A 15508-nucleotide genomic window follows, 5' to 3' on the forward strand; every position below is an offset into this window, starting at 1 on the left:
AGTCATTAATGTACAATATCCAAATAAATCTTTGTGAATTTTGATCAGGCCAGTATAACAAGCTTTCTGACTATTATGGAACTGATTATCATTCATTATATAAAATACACATGGTTTTCATAGCTGTGCAAAAATAGAAAAATATTACTTTGCATCTAAGCCTAACAATATTGAACTCTGAAACAGATAATATTGAAAGTGTTTGATGTTGGCTGCCAGGTGAGAACTGGGTCCCCGCTAAAATCCAGAAGGCATTTTGCTGTTTCTTTCCTTGCAGTCAATATTTCAGCTTGTCACAGACTGCAAATATGAATTCCTTTTCTCTTTGTTTTTCCAATTTTCTTCCACACAAATCAATCTTGCACTCATTCAGATTTATTAGATTTACTCTGAAAGCATAGTGCTGAAACTGAGAACAGAATCAGACCCAGCAATGCATTTTGCCTTCAAAATCATTAGCTGCATTCTATACAGTCTCCTATTTCTTTCCAGCTATATATGCTCTCTGGAGAAACTATATACTGAATTTACACAAGCTGTGTGACAAGAGTCCTTTTATAACATGGACTACCACGATTAAAGAGAGCCTTATAAAGACAGAGCACCACACTTGGATAATTCACGTGCATAGAATCCACATACAGACCCAAAGTTATTGACCAGGCAGAGTAAGTTTTTCTGATCATCACACTGTGCCTTTTTTAAAATAAAGTGCTATTTGCTTATGGCTAAACCTTATATGTGGCTATTGCATGCACATTTCAGGCTGCATTGTCAAAAATCAAAACACCTTCAACAAAAATGATGGAGCCTAAGCACTAGGGCAATGACAATTTTTGTTGGTTTTGGTTTGTTTCCTTGTTTGTTTGTTTCCATTTTATCTTGCATTCCAACAGAATTTTTGTCAAACATAGAGCACGTGAGCACACAACAGTTTCCTTCACAGTTCCCCACACAGAGCTGTTCACAGGAGAGGAATACTAAGGAGGAATGCGTCTAAAGCCACAGACAACTTCTCCACTTCAGGTTTTGTGGTTTGTTTCTCTTTTTTTGTTTGCTTGTTTTTCTTATATTTAATATTATGACAAAACATTATAAGAAAAACTTCCTTTAAGTAGTGAGAATATCAAATAGTATTTGTCAATCCCTGAATCATGCTATTCAAAGTGCATAAAAATAGAACAGAAAAGTACTTCCCATGTGCCTAAGGAAAGACCTACCCATTGACAAATAATTACATCCTCCATTTATTCCACATCCCAGTCTTTACATCAGGGCATGTAAAGGGGAAAAGAATAATGCATTGCTTTCAGAGCATCTGGGGGTATTTGGGACTGTTGTGGTTTAAGCCCAGATGGAAATTAAGTACCACACTGCCACTCACTCAACCCCTCCTCTTCTCCCCCCCTCAGTCCAGTCAAAACCAGGACAGGCATCCAAATGAATGAAGGAAAATGCCATCAGTGCCTGACAGGTGTCTGTAAGAGCAAATAAATGATAGCTTTCTTAAAGCAAACGTGCAAAGTTGCCTTAAACTTTTATGTGACCTGTCAGCCTAATTTCAATTTTGTGGATGTTTGGCACATGTCCAGAGACACTATAATAAAGAACAGGTTGTAGAAAAGGACTTGAGCTTAATCTCAAAGAAATAAACATTTAAAGCAAAATAAAAGTGTACACCTCAAAGGTCTATTAGCTTCTTATGCAGATATCGAGGTTTCTTGACTTTCACAACAGAAGCACAGTCATTTCCTCCCACACAGTCAGTTCTGGATTGCTCCCGCAAATATCCCCAAAACTGCAGCTTCTCCACTCACTTCTCATTAAGACCAAAATATTATAAGCTCTACTTTTCTTGTTGTGACAATCATGATGAGCAAACCACACGACATCCATTATATTGGCCAATGTCATTCAGCTGCCATAAAGACACCTAAAGCTAATTAATTACATAAATAGACTCTAAGGCCTGTTTGCCAGGACACCAGTTATGATTCTGCCAGGGTAAATCAAACCCATGGCTCTGTGACAGTGTGCTGCAACCAGTAACTCTACTCCAGCTCCTCTGCTTCTGCCAGCAGGGACTAGCAGAGAGCTTGGCCTGAATTTGTTGCAGAGTTGCACCTCTACTTTCTCATTCTAAAACCAGAAAGGACTTTTTGTTATTTAAAACATAAGTATGAACAAGGTGCTTATTTAATTTGTCTCAAAGATGTCTGGATGTAAACACAGTGGTGGGCTTTTATTCTTCCCTGTCAGTCATGGTACATGCATTATTTGCAACTCCTCAAAGATGGAATCATACATAAAAATAAAACTAATTTATTTATTCATTAAAGTGAATAAACTGTTTTTAATACTTCCAGGTCTGATTTAAATATTAATTTTGTATAAATAAAGTATATTCTGAAAACAGTTATATTTCTGGTAATCATGTCATTTTGTTCTGCCTGAGTTCTTACTGAAATCGTGTTGAAATTAATAAAGTTTTATTTATTGTTACAAGCTAAAACCAAATGAAATAAGATTTCTTAATCTTGAATATATAATTTTAAAGCAAATACAGTTTTTGGAACATTAAAATACAAGGGACTCTGAAATCCACAGGAAAATAATGTTTTGCTCTTACTTTTTTGTTTTGAAAATAACACTTTCTATAATACAAAGTGACAAACCATCTACAATACTGTCTTTTTTATTCCCCTTTGGTTTGGAAGTCATCTGTACATATCAGCAGGACTCTGCATTTCAGTGTCTATTGCCTCACTTGTCTTACTCGCCTGACATTTGCAAATGTTATTTGCAAGATTTTGAAAGTTGAGAAAGAAAAAAAATGAGTGCTTAAAAAATAAAATCCACAACCACATTAATAATTTTCCAGGACGTGTTAAAAATAGGGTTGCTTTTATATTTATAAAAAGGATACAACCAACTCATTCTTAAAATAAGAATTAGGAAAAAAAACAAACCCAAGAAAGCAAAAACCAAACCGGCTATAGTTTCTACACACTCTAGTGACTACTGTGAAGCAACCAATACAGATTGGGTATTTTCTCTTGTTTGACAGGTATCTACCAAGTTACATGTTAGATGGTCAGACTGTAGTGTTACCCCAAATGGGGGCCTTTGTAAGGGCAGGGAAGGAGCAGTGCACATTACGGGAGTAGAAATGAAACTGGAGCTCTCAGTGAGCAGTGGGGTCCTTCTAAGAACAAAAACTCTCCAAAAGAGGTGAGCTGCAGCAGGCATGGCTAGGCAGGCCAACAAAATGGATGGTGCTTCTGATATCAACATAGCTTTGTCCAAGCATTCCCAAGAGAGGTTATAAACAAACAAAAAGTCTAAAACTATACTAATGAAGCAAAAAAGTTTCCTATCTATACAGCAGTCTCTTCATTTAAAAAAAATGTAAATATACAAATTCCAATGACATATAAAACAAAGTCAAAAATGTGAATGGGAAGAGACATGGGTAAAACAGGAAGACTGATGCTACAAAGAAATTGCAAAAAACATATGTACAAGACCCTGTTTTTCCTCGTTTGTTATCGATTGTAATGCATGTTTAACAGCAGCAGTCGAGGATGTAGTTCCAGGCACCAGACTGCAGACTCTGCTCCTACTCAAGGGGGTTGACAGCCCCTTGCATGTCGGTCACCAAATGACACTTGATATACTGGTCTCCCGTGGCAAGAGGGGCAGTATGGCACTGTTTGTGTGAGCCTCTTCGGGGTTCTGCTCCCTGTTAGTTTTTGTCTGCGGCCGCTGCCCGTTTATAAGTGTCATGGGGATGTTGCAGTAGGTGTGCTGGTTACCTATTGAGGTAAGAGGCAGGGTGCCGGCAGGAGGTACATCGTATTCATAGCTCCGGTAATAGTGTTTCTGGCGCATCTGTGAATGATATGTGTTATGAAAGGTGGAGCGCAGGTCTGGATGGGCAGTGGCAAGAGCAGTGGAGGTGGCAGCAGCCATGGAAATTGCGGAGACTGTCTGCAGTTCCCCAAAGGGCCCCTGCTCACTGACATCTAAAACCTGCTCGTTTGTCATGGGTTCAATCCTCTTAAAAGGCATTTCGTACTGTAAACGTTTCCAGAACTTGGAATTCAACTTGTTGCATTTTGGTCCATGCCATTTAATGACAGTGAGGAGCTTGATGGTATGTTTGAGGGCCTCAACCTCCTGGTAGTTCATAACTCCTCGTAGTTCACTGCATTCAATCAGTATCACTTTGATTTCTCCCGTGACTAACATATTTCGAAGCCTTGTTTCCAGTTCAAAGATGCTCCAACCTCTTCTTACCACGTAACTTGGAGTCATGACGATGATCAGTCGCTTGCTTTGGTCTACACATCTTGCCACATCTTCAATGTAGGCTACAAAATAAAACAATTGCTCAAAAAACAGTCTAAGAAAACAGTTTGCTCTCATAAACTGGTGAGAAACAACAGAGGCAAATCCCTGCTCCCAGGAGATCTCACTGAAATATGCAAAAACATCATTTATAAATGTGCCAGGCTGGCCTGGCAGAGCATGATCTTGAGCAACCTGCTCTATGTGGACCTGCTTGAACAGGGAGGTTGGAGCAGATGACCTCCACAGGCCCCTTCCAGCCTCAACCATCCTGTGATCCTGCAAAACATCTATTCCCACACGTGCTATGGATCGTGAATGTTTCTTCATGACCTGTGGCTTTGTATCATCTTTATTGCTATTGGAACAAATATGTCCATCACGATTTTAAAAAGCCAACGTCACCCAGTCAGACAACAGAGAAGCAGCCATGTGCTTCAGGACCTCAGTCTCAAATCCAAATGATACTCTAAGTTTTTTGGTAGGCTTAGGTTCTGTTTTTCCATCACGCCCCTGCCACACACATTCATAAAAATTGTTATCTCCTGTAAATTAGAGTTTAGTTTGCTGTAGATTTAAAAAATATCCATTAGATTGTTTGATGTTCTATGTTGTTTGTCTATACCAAGTATCCTTTCTTTCATCTTTCACTAAAGGTATTGAACTTAGTCACTGTCTATATGGTCACACTGAAGTAATGGAGAATATTACAGCAACTGACAAAATACTACTGCAGTTATATTGGAATATGTGAGAGGAACATGAAAAATATCTACTTGTTCCAGCTGGAATCAATTTAAGTACTCAGTCTCAGAGAATGATCAAGTACATCCACTACACAATTGTCTACAGTGGACACTGGCAGGATTCACTACTTTTTTCTGGTGTAGAAATTATTACTCAAGCATTGCCTTAGTCCAAACACAGCTTTTTCCTTCCTGTGTGAATTTCTGTAATACTTGGAATAATGGATATCTTTCCAAACAAAATCTAAGAAACTGAAAAGAAAGAACTTGGTGTTCATTCCTAGATACACAATTTCTCAAGAACTCTGAAAAATGTCAGTCTTTTTCATTTCCTTTACTTATGCATCCCCTTTCTGCACTATTTTACCTTCAATTAAAACAATACAATTACTAAATAATAATCCTCTTATCTGGGAAATGCACATTAATGTTTGGTGGCTTATCCTCACCATTCTCTAAGACATGGGAGAAAAGATGACATTCTGAAGGAGTAGGTATAGAAACAAGACTAAAACAATTACTGCAATCACTCATTTTTTCCTTCAATATCACATGAGAATAAAGACATTACTTACTTCCTGTGGGAATCAAATCTCTGTCTGGTATGAACAACTTGTATCCATAATGCTTTTCCAGCATATCTGGTAGAATCTCAAGAGCAAATCTTTCTTCTTCTCCAGTTTCTTGATTCCACTGGTCAGGATCCACTTTGGTATAAGATAGATATGCATCATAATCTTTGTTGTCTAAGAAAAGAGGGAAATTAAGTTAGTTTATTCCTTATTCTAGCAGTTTTCCCAGATGTTTCCCCAGGTATTATTTCTGGGAGAATTTTCCAGGAAGAGGAAATGGTTTTGATAAAATGGCAAGCTTTCACCCAGTCTCCAGATATGCATCCATTCAGCTTTCCTGTTTCACCTGGTAGGGATAATCCTGAGTTACATAGATGCAAGGAAGAAAGGCTCCATATCCATAGACAGAAGTTACTTTATGTAAGAATTTGGATGAAGGAAATCCATTCAATTGCAGGGTGACAGCTTATGAGCACAAAAGTCAAAAATCGCTGAGAAGAATTTGCATTCTTCTCTAGCATAAAAGGAGAATGAAGAGCATGGAAATAACTAGGCTAATGTGTAAATGTCTCTGCTGCATAGTAAAAGCATTTCAGTCTTACCAGAATTTTACTATAAATTTAGGACCTGAGGCTGAAATGCTCTAAGTGTATGTATATAGCATTCCTTGTAAAACTCCTTAACTCTCCAGGTCTGAAATTATTGCCAAGCTTAAATCTTTCCAGCATCATCTCCTGATAATGCAGTTTAAATTTCTTGAATTCCGTGCACTTAAATTTGCAAATTTAATGTTGCATTAATGTACATTTCATTACTTAACAGTGTGTTACTTCAGTATGAGAAATAACCATGCCTGTGTTTTAAATGTGCTTGGTGTGCCTACTTGAAAGACTGAATCAAAAGGGCCGCCATTAATTTTCATTAGGAGGTCAATAATGCCAAGTGTTCTGGAACTAATTCAGTGGAATAAGAGGTCACGTTTTGACTTCTGTTGTGAAGAAAGCAGAGGAAAATCAATGACAAGAGTAATGAAATGTTAACATCCTTCTAACTCTCTTGACAACATTATGAACAGACTATCCAGAATATCAATTGCTTATAAAAGAGATCTGACTGAATATTCTAAATACTCTGTGTCATAAGTAATGTTATATTCAGTCAATGCTGACTTCATTTATTTATTGAGCATCTCCTTTCTTCATTTTACACCTTTTTGTAGTCTGGTAGCATTATTTTGAAAAACCTGCCAGCTGTAGGGTGGATGGAAAGAGTGTAAATGAAATTAATGGAGCAGTGCTAATCTTGAGCAGTACTCTGTCCCTTCTGAGGAACCATGTGCACTATGCTAATTAACATTTGCAGATGACAGAACAAATGTGGTTGTACTGTTACTACTTTTAAACTTTCTAAACCCCTGAAATGGCCATGTGCTCATTCTGTGCCCTGCACATCTTTTGTGCGATATTATTATTGCATTGTTATAGCCACAGAACAAAACCAAACAAAACAAATACAAAAAACCCAACCAAAACAACAGTAAAAAAATAAAACAGGATTTTTGAGAGTATTTATGAAAACATGTCCTTTAATAACAGACAAGCACCTCCTGCCTTTGATAATGCCTTAAAATAAGGCTGATTTGATCAAGTATGATATAGAGGAACATACACTGCAGGTTTTTATTTCTGCAGTATGCCAGCATTAACCCAGCAAAAGAGTTAGCACACAGTGAGATCAACAAATATGGGAAAATTATTACAACTGACAAAATGCTGATGCTGCAATGACATATATTCTATTGTCACTTCATTAATGGTCATGGCCATGGTAAAAGCTTGAGATGAGTGCTGCTCTGTTCCAAGCCTTTGAGTAAAGATGAGAATGCATCATTTTTCAAAGAGATAAATAATAATAAATAATGCAGAATTCAAACTGTTTAAAGGCTGAGTATTGCCTGCTAAGATACAAACACACATTCTTATTTGGAGGGGATTATTTGTGCTATGACATTGTTTTATTGTATATGCAAATATCACACTTATGCATTTAGTCAAAGTACACATTTTTCATATCATGGAGGCTTCAGCATCTCAGTATCTCCCCTAACTACAGCTGCATCATCTTGGATTGCAGAGAAAATATATTTCCCTCCTAGTTTTATTAGTATTTGTAGGGCAAAGAATGGTGGGGGTCTAGGGTATATCTGCAGAGATGTGTTTGGGCATCAGGCATGGGGAAGCTCTGGATTAGTTCATCACAATGAGGTCAAATGCAGCTTGTGCTCAAGGCGTGATGCATTCAGTCCACAAATGTTTCAGCCAGCCCCAAACCACTAATACTGCAAGACTCCAGACAAAACAGACTGCGAGTTACAAACTGTCCTATCAATTCATCCATTCTATGGAGCTGAAAAGGAGAAGTATGTAAGTGAGCAATGGTCATGGAGCTACACTCAGCCACAGGTTTAGATAGACCTTAGGGGTAAACACTGAGGGTCAAACCTCATGTTCATTAATAACACATGGAAAGATTACTTCACTTAGTGGCCCAGGTTTCTAGGCAAAGCACCTGTTGCATCATTGGAACATGCATTCTTTAATTTTGCCCATTCCTTTTGGTATTCATCTAAATGCAGAGCATGCTGTCATACTCCCTGTAACTTCCTACAATGTTAATCCAGCAGAAGTGATATAAATTTTTAGGGGATGAAGCTGTAAATGCTTCTTGTTATTCCAAGGGTGTGCTCAGCAGCAGTCACTTAAAGGCTCAGTGTAAGCATAAAATGAAACCCAGACTCTATAGACATCTACTTTTTCACATGCAAATGGGATCTTTGGGTAAGTAAATTGCTATCAGACATCTAAGAACTCATCTGTATGCATGCTCTCTTAACAGCTACACATGAAGAAATGATAAGCTGGTGCCTACAGAAAGAAAGATAAAACTTCATCTTCTACAGGGACCACCAAACACATTTAACATCAAATTTGCATTATAGATGTATGTGTTTTCTAATGATTTCCATGTTACACTGCAAGAAGTCAGCAGTTTGGGCCTTTGAGGGTTTATTAAACCTAAACATTGAAGATATTCCTGCTAATGGGGGACAGAAAAATCATCATGAAAAATTAAAAAAAAACCAAAAAACTTTCTAGAGTAATTTTTTCTTTTTATCAGCCATGTTCAAGCCAGTGAGAAATTCTGACTTTTAGCTGGCATTATGCCTTTTAGCATGTGACAGATTAAAGAGATCAAAAGAAGGAGAAATCCCACAATGTTGCATTTCATAATGAATCTTATTTCAATGAAGCTCTAAGACCTAGATGGTAGAGTCAGCTCATGTATCTGTGCATCCTGAAATCCTCAGAGCAGTTTGCAGTGACCTCAGACACATTCAGTGCAGTGGAGGCAGCTGACCATGCACAGGGTGCTCCACAGCTCGGTGTAGCCACCAAGGCTGGGCAGATCTTCCATTTCCAGATCAGCAGGGAACTGCACAGCTGACCCCTCTCCTTCAGCAGAGCAGGTGCTCTCCTCTCAAATACTCAGATACTCATACAGAAGTCAGGAGCAAAGCACTGATTGAGCTCAGTGTTTCACGATTTCAGGGGGAAACAGGAGATTGGATCCTTCGAAATGATGCAGGGAGCTGGAGTCAAACTGATACAGGAAAGTTTTGTCTTAAAAAAGCATGCTATATTCAGGAAAGGTTACAAAGAACCTTTCAAAATTTCTCAGAGACTGTAGTTTCTTCAAAATTATGGCATTTCTTAATCTGTATTTGCTTCACTATCTTGGGGGCTTCATTTAATATATACATTGGGATAGTGGTTATCCTTAATATAATGAAAAAAATGTCATATAATGCTGAGTTGAATAAAACACTCAAATCCTAGGTCTTTCAAAATACTTATACTTTTCCTCACACTATTTACTGCTGCTGATGTAACATTTTCTATTATTTTTAAATGTCAAGCCCTTTTAATGTTAATAAAAATTAAGAACTACCCACACAAATTTTTCCATGGCATAGTATATTTTAAATGTAGCATTCCTCGTAATAGTTCACATTCTTGTGCAATTGAGCAATGTTGAATTGTATGGGAGTCTCTTTTTTTCTACTTTGCATCCAACTTTTTAACCTATAACAATCTCTTAGTTTGAAATCCAAAGATGATCTTGGTAATATTTAATTTTTAAATATATATCTATATATAACATATATATATATATATATAACATAAATCACACAGGCACTTTAGATGCTGTGAATTAGGAAGAGACAAAAAAGAAGGAATTTTCCTTTGAATTAGGATATATCAGGTACTAGAATCTAGAAAGTCCCATATTCAATGGAGACATAAATTGAGTTTTTATTGTTTGAATTGCATTTCAGATGTAAATAAATAGCATAAACAAGAAGAGTTAAAAGAAACAGTTTTCCAGCAACAAAATTGTAATTAAATAAGAGAAAAATCCCTTTTTGCAACCACTAATGCTTAGAAAGAAGAGAGCTGCATTTTTCTAAGGTGATTTTAATAGAATTTTAAATTGATATTCATAGAGCAGGATTTCTTATCGTCACAATTTGCCAATAGCCAATAAGAATATATAAACGAGTGGTGAGACTGCTATTGCAAACTTATTTTGTGCATCCCCAGGGAAGGTTCAGTAATTGCAAAGTCACTAACTTCAGCAGTAATTTCAGTCTAGCTATACCTGCATTGCATAATCATTAACACAAGTGCTTTGGTGGTGCTTAAACCAATGGTAAAAGTTATATTTGAAAGTTAATAACTTAGTCACAGAGAAACCTGAAGAATCTTAAAGCACTGCCATTCCTCGCTGCTTAAGAGTTTCACTGGGATGAAACCCAGGAAACCACCAAGAAGTATTTCTTACCTGCTCTTGTCCTGGACAGTTAATAAGACATTATCTGGGCATTCCCATAGGTTCATCCATGAACCCTACTAGTCTTTTGCAGCTAAATAATAGCAAGGACAAAATCATGATTACATAAGGACTCCCAGGTGCAAGAGGAACTACAAGGAAGAACCAGTTTCATCAATCTGTTAATTTGAGCATTGATTTGCTTTCCCTCACCAAGAAGCAGAAATTCATCTCTCATGAAAGGGAAACAGCCCAGGCAAGAAACATAGATGTCATGTACCAAATCCAAACAAGATTTCCGGAACTGAGAGAGCTCAGCAGTGCACATTTTAATCTTATTACGAGCACTTTGCTTTCTTTCTTTATTTCAGCAATGTGGTAGAAAACAAACAAACAAACAACCACACAAGCAGCCACTTTCCCTCTTCCAGAACTGAAACTCCCCAGGCCTGGGCCCAGTGCCTTCCCTGTATCAGAAATACAGAGGCCGTGGCTTCCTTCAATTCAGCAAGGTTTCCATGGCAAAGAAAGGCTACACAGAGGCCATGGCTTCCTTCAATTCAGCAAGGTTTCCATGGCAAAGAAAGCTGAGAAGAAGACTGAGGACACCACAATGAGCTCCTGACCAATATTTTAGAAACACCTGATGGAATCTAAAGGCACCAAGAGTCATTGTGAATGTCATCACTTCAGCTCTTAAACAAAACTCTCTCTTTCTAGCTATCAGGTGCCTACAGTCTTATTCTTTTCTTGAGCCTAAAGCTTGACTTATCTCTTTATAATATATTTAGTCAGGTTTTGTCTTCAATTAGTACTTGTTTTTGCCAGCCTCCTAGTGTATGGGAGTCTCTTTTTTTCTACTTTACATCTGAACTTTTTAACTTTAACAATTAGTTTGAGATCCAAAGATGATCTTGGTAATATTTAATTCTTAAAGATATATGTATATAACATAAATTACACATGCACTTCAGATGCTGTGAGATAGGAAGAGAGAAAGAAGAATAAATTTTCCTTTGAATTAGGACATTTAATGTACAGAATCTAGAAAACCCCATATTCAGTGGAGACATAAATTGAGTTTTTATTGTTTGAATAGCATTTCAGATGTAAACAAACAGCATAAAGAAGAAGAGTTAAAAGAAACAGTTGTTTTGTTTTTTGGGTTTTTTTTAAGATCGTGTTCACCTTTGCTTATTAATTCCTTGATAAAAAACTTCCACCAATTTCAAATGTTGAAAAACTACCCAGTTAATGGTAGCAGCAGATCCCTGCAAATTGTTTCTACTATTAGTTGTACCACATGGTCTTGCCTCTGAAACTAGACTCTAACCCACAAACACATGTTTTGAGTATGTTTGCCTATCTGACCATGTCCAATGGTTTTTAGCCTGTCACCCAAAGACTTCTGGATTTATCCATAACGTAAATTAAAACTGGCATGCAGTCATTCACATATGCACTGAATCTTCTCAGATCATCAAATGGCAAACAAAAAAAGTCAAAACCAGCTGTCTTGGTCACTTTGAGCCTCCTATGCACTCTGAGGCAGGATCATAACTGCACCTCTGAGAGAAGTGAGTCTCCTCTCCACCCTCACTGTGGCTGATGTGGCTGTCATGCCTGGGGACTGCTCCTTGCACAGTCTGATGAGCAGGAAAAGTAAAAGGAGAAAGTTGTCCCAGGTAAAATAATGAGAAAATTTCCACTGACTTTAGGGTGCCTGGAAGTCAGTTTATATTTAGATAAAAAACAGATTTCTATACAGTAGCTATATCTCTTCTGATACAATTAGCTTTTAAGGTCACAGAGTGCAAGCTAGAAAGAAGTCAGGGCATGTGTTGATTGCAGGTACTTGTAAATGGCTATTTATATTTTCACTCTCTCAGTTAAAGTACAATACTTATTTTCATAAAGTAATTTAAGAACTGGAAACAGCAGCAAGAGAAGGTCCTTGGAAAGTAAAAATACATGAAAAACCACTGCTAAAAAGCAACACAGAGAATGAACATGGTATAAAATCTCTTTTGTTAGAGCTCAATGTACAACAAAACAGAAGAAATCATCACTTCTAAAAGTGGCTTCCACTAATACAATTTTAGTCCTTAAAGTGTGCTTTATAGAGAAGGCTTTTTAAAATCAGCTTTTAAGTTTAAAGCTGCAAAGCTAAAAAGGTTACCTGACATTTGACAAAGATTAGCCCTTAGAAGTTCCCAGTGAAGTATCTATTTCTGAAAATGTTGTTGTTTTCAGAAGAGTCAGGACATTTCTTTGTTTATATTACACTTCAAGCTATCATCTTTACTGTGTGTGTGGAAAAATCTTGAACTGGGTTTTTCCTCTTAAACAGATTTGGGAGTTTCTTGCCACCAAACCGGTAGTGGTGAGTTATGGCTCAGAGATGCAAGGTCATGCCAAACACCTGCAGGTAAAAAAGCTTCTGCTTTGCCAAGGGTCAGAGTGTTTCTCTTGGCCTTGTGCTCCAGTGACTGGGGGAGCTGTCAGACATTCACAGTGAGGTCCCTGACTGGACAGGAGCACCCTGTGCTCCTCTGTACTGAAGGACACATTGTGGTGTCCATCACCCCATCCCCTTCTGTGGAGCCAGCTCCCACACAGCTGGAAAACACTGGCATGGAGTGAGAGGAGAAGCAGCAATATTACTGTATTCTAAATTAGCAAGAAAGGCAGGGAGTCAACCATGAAAACATAAAAGGGGGCTTCAATTCCCATTCCCAGGACTGAGCTGCAGTGTCTGCAGGAAAGAGAAAAACAGAAGGAGAGTCTTGTCCTTAGGCTGAGAAAAAACACTGGGAAATTCAATAGCGTTAGTTAGAGAAATGCTGCGACCACTTCTTTAATCTGCAGTATCCCTACAGAAACTAATAAATTGAGTTGCATTAGCTGTAAAGGTTAAATACTTTGTTTTCAAATACTTCTCACAATTTACTCATGCCTCCCACAAAAATGTGTATGTTAGTTAGCCTCAGAAAAACTGATGTGTCTAAGGCTTGGAAAGGAAAAAGGAATTGTGATGAGATTTGACATCCTAAAGGGCTTGTTCTCTGATCAGGGAAGAAATGAAGCATTGAATTTTAAAAGAGATTTTCAACTGAAAATTTTAATTGGACCTCACCTTTAAAGTGTTTCAAATCCTCTCTGGGTACAATACAGTGCACATAAAAAAAAGGCTGTGATATTTTGATGTTTGCTTATCTCCATGCTGTCCTGAAGTATGACAGAACATGGTGTAAATTATGAATAGAACGTGGGCGCTCTGCTGCTGCACTGCAGGAGATGTGGTTAGAATAGGATTTTGGAGTTCAGCATTTTGTGTCTGTCAGTAACAAACGAAGCCAAAGGAAGGGATCTCGGTGTATAACTGCAATTTATTACTGCACAAGCCACGTCTTGAGCTTCTGTGGAACATTTTCTCTCCATCTTCCTTCTTTTGCACAAGTGTAAGTGAAAGAGACAGAGTGAAATGTGCAGCTGCAGTCACTTCATTAGCACAATGGGTTTTATCTTTGTTGCCAGCATACTGAACATAGTAGAAGCTACATGTTTTCATTAGGAATTTGTAAGTAGCATTTTTCTTTTTATATTGCTGTGGTTAAGCACCCAAGCTATCAGTGTTTACCCTGATCTTCTAAGGAAAATCCATGCTTGACCTTCTTTAACAATGACCTTTGCTCAGAAGAATAAAATGAATATTGGTTTCCTCCTTTTGAATCACAGAACAGTATCCTTTAGAGGTAACTTTTTTGATGTTTAAAATCCATGGTTCAAGTATTGCTGTTCCCAAGTGACCAATGTTTGAGATGGGACAAGAGAGAGAGACAAGAGTATAACACCTGGCAGAGTAAGTCCTAAAATGAATTGGAATTATTTGAGAAAATGATAAATGACAACTAAAAAAGCAAGAATTACTGATACAAAGAGAGAAAAATTAAATTACATCTATCTAAACAGTTATTTTAAGTATCTATTTCTGCATATTCTAATATGACTGTTATTAAATTCACATAATTTATGGATGTAAATATGCACTTTTAAACTGGCAGCTGCTTTGTGGATAGCAGAGGATCTCAGCTTCTGTAAAAAAAGGTGTCTGTCAAAATCCTCCATGACTCACAGTCCCTCTGGACCTCAGTTTCCTTCTCGGTAAAATAAATAGAATAACCTGACTTTTTTCCTCACTGAGCTGCTACATTAAGGCATCTCTTTGTAAACCCCGTAGAAGGTTACAAAATGTTCTGATGTTCTTTGGCTTGTTGTTCTGAGCATTTTCTATTTTGAATCCTTGTGCATTTTTAGATGGGAGGCAGAAATGGGTCATTCCCTAGTGATTTTATCATGGAAGTCTTATATAAGAACCTTTAATTCTGCAACTACTCTTTTCCTTATCAGTGACAGATTTAGACATCACTTGTTTATCAGTACATATTTATTTTAATATATCACACTGGCTTCTGCCTACAGGCTATTATCTTGACCTGTAAAAAAAACCTTTTATTAGTATTTCTGTAGAAAAAAAGGTTCTATCACCAAAGACATAGCCTAAAACATCCAAAGTGGTAGCCCAAAACATCAGGAACTCTGACCCAAGAAACCAAATCTAATTAATCAAACTGCAGCTCAACCCAGTTTGCTCTTCAACAACAATTTTGATTAGTAAGGCTAGAGACAAAGACGACCTTTTCCTTTAGTCCATAAAAAGGTTAAGATGAAAATTCATGTATATGTTTGACAGAGCTGCTGCATATACCGTGGATTACTTTTGTTTAGGCTGGATGTCCTTGAATCACAGAACAACTTGAATGACCATTTGCAGCCTGCTCAGTGATTAAGTAAAAGAGCTCTAGCAAATGAACTACCAGTACATTCCCAAACATTCAGTACAGTTTATTGAAACTGATCAGTTTAAACAAGCAGTAAATTGAGATACAC

At 37.4% G+C, this 15508-nt stretch overlaps 1 protein-coding gene across 3 annotated transcripts in view; it reads right to left on the reverse strand.

Moving 5' to 3' along the window:
- Nucleotides 1–1489: 1489 nt before the first annotated feature.
- IL1RAPL1 (interleukin 1 receptor accessory protein like 1) overlaps nucleotides 1490–15508 on the reverse strand; it is a 672166-nt gene continuing 658147 nt past the window's right edge. For all 3 annotated transcript variants that reach the window (XM_039714530.1, XM_039714531.1, XM_039714532.1), the window contains exons 10-11: nucleotides 5672–5842; nucleotides 1490–4373 (exon numbers count right to left, since the gene is read on the reverse strand). In XM_039714530.1, the coding sequence (XP_039570464.1) occupies nucleotides 3655–4373; nucleotides 5672–5842 (890 nt within the window). In that variant the 3' untranslated portion in view covers nucleotides 1490–3654. The remainder of the gene's footprint in view (nucleotides 4374–5671; nucleotides 5843–15508) is intronic.

This window comes from Passer montanus, unplaced genomic scaffold, assembly GCF_014805655.1.
Source record: "Passer montanus isolate IOZ18808 unplaced genomic scaffold, ASM1480565v1 scaffold3, whole genome shotgun sequence".
In the NCBI taxonomy this organism is placed as follows: domain Eukaryota; kingdom Metazoa; phylum Chordata; class Aves; order Passeriformes; family Passeridae; genus Passer; species Passer montanus.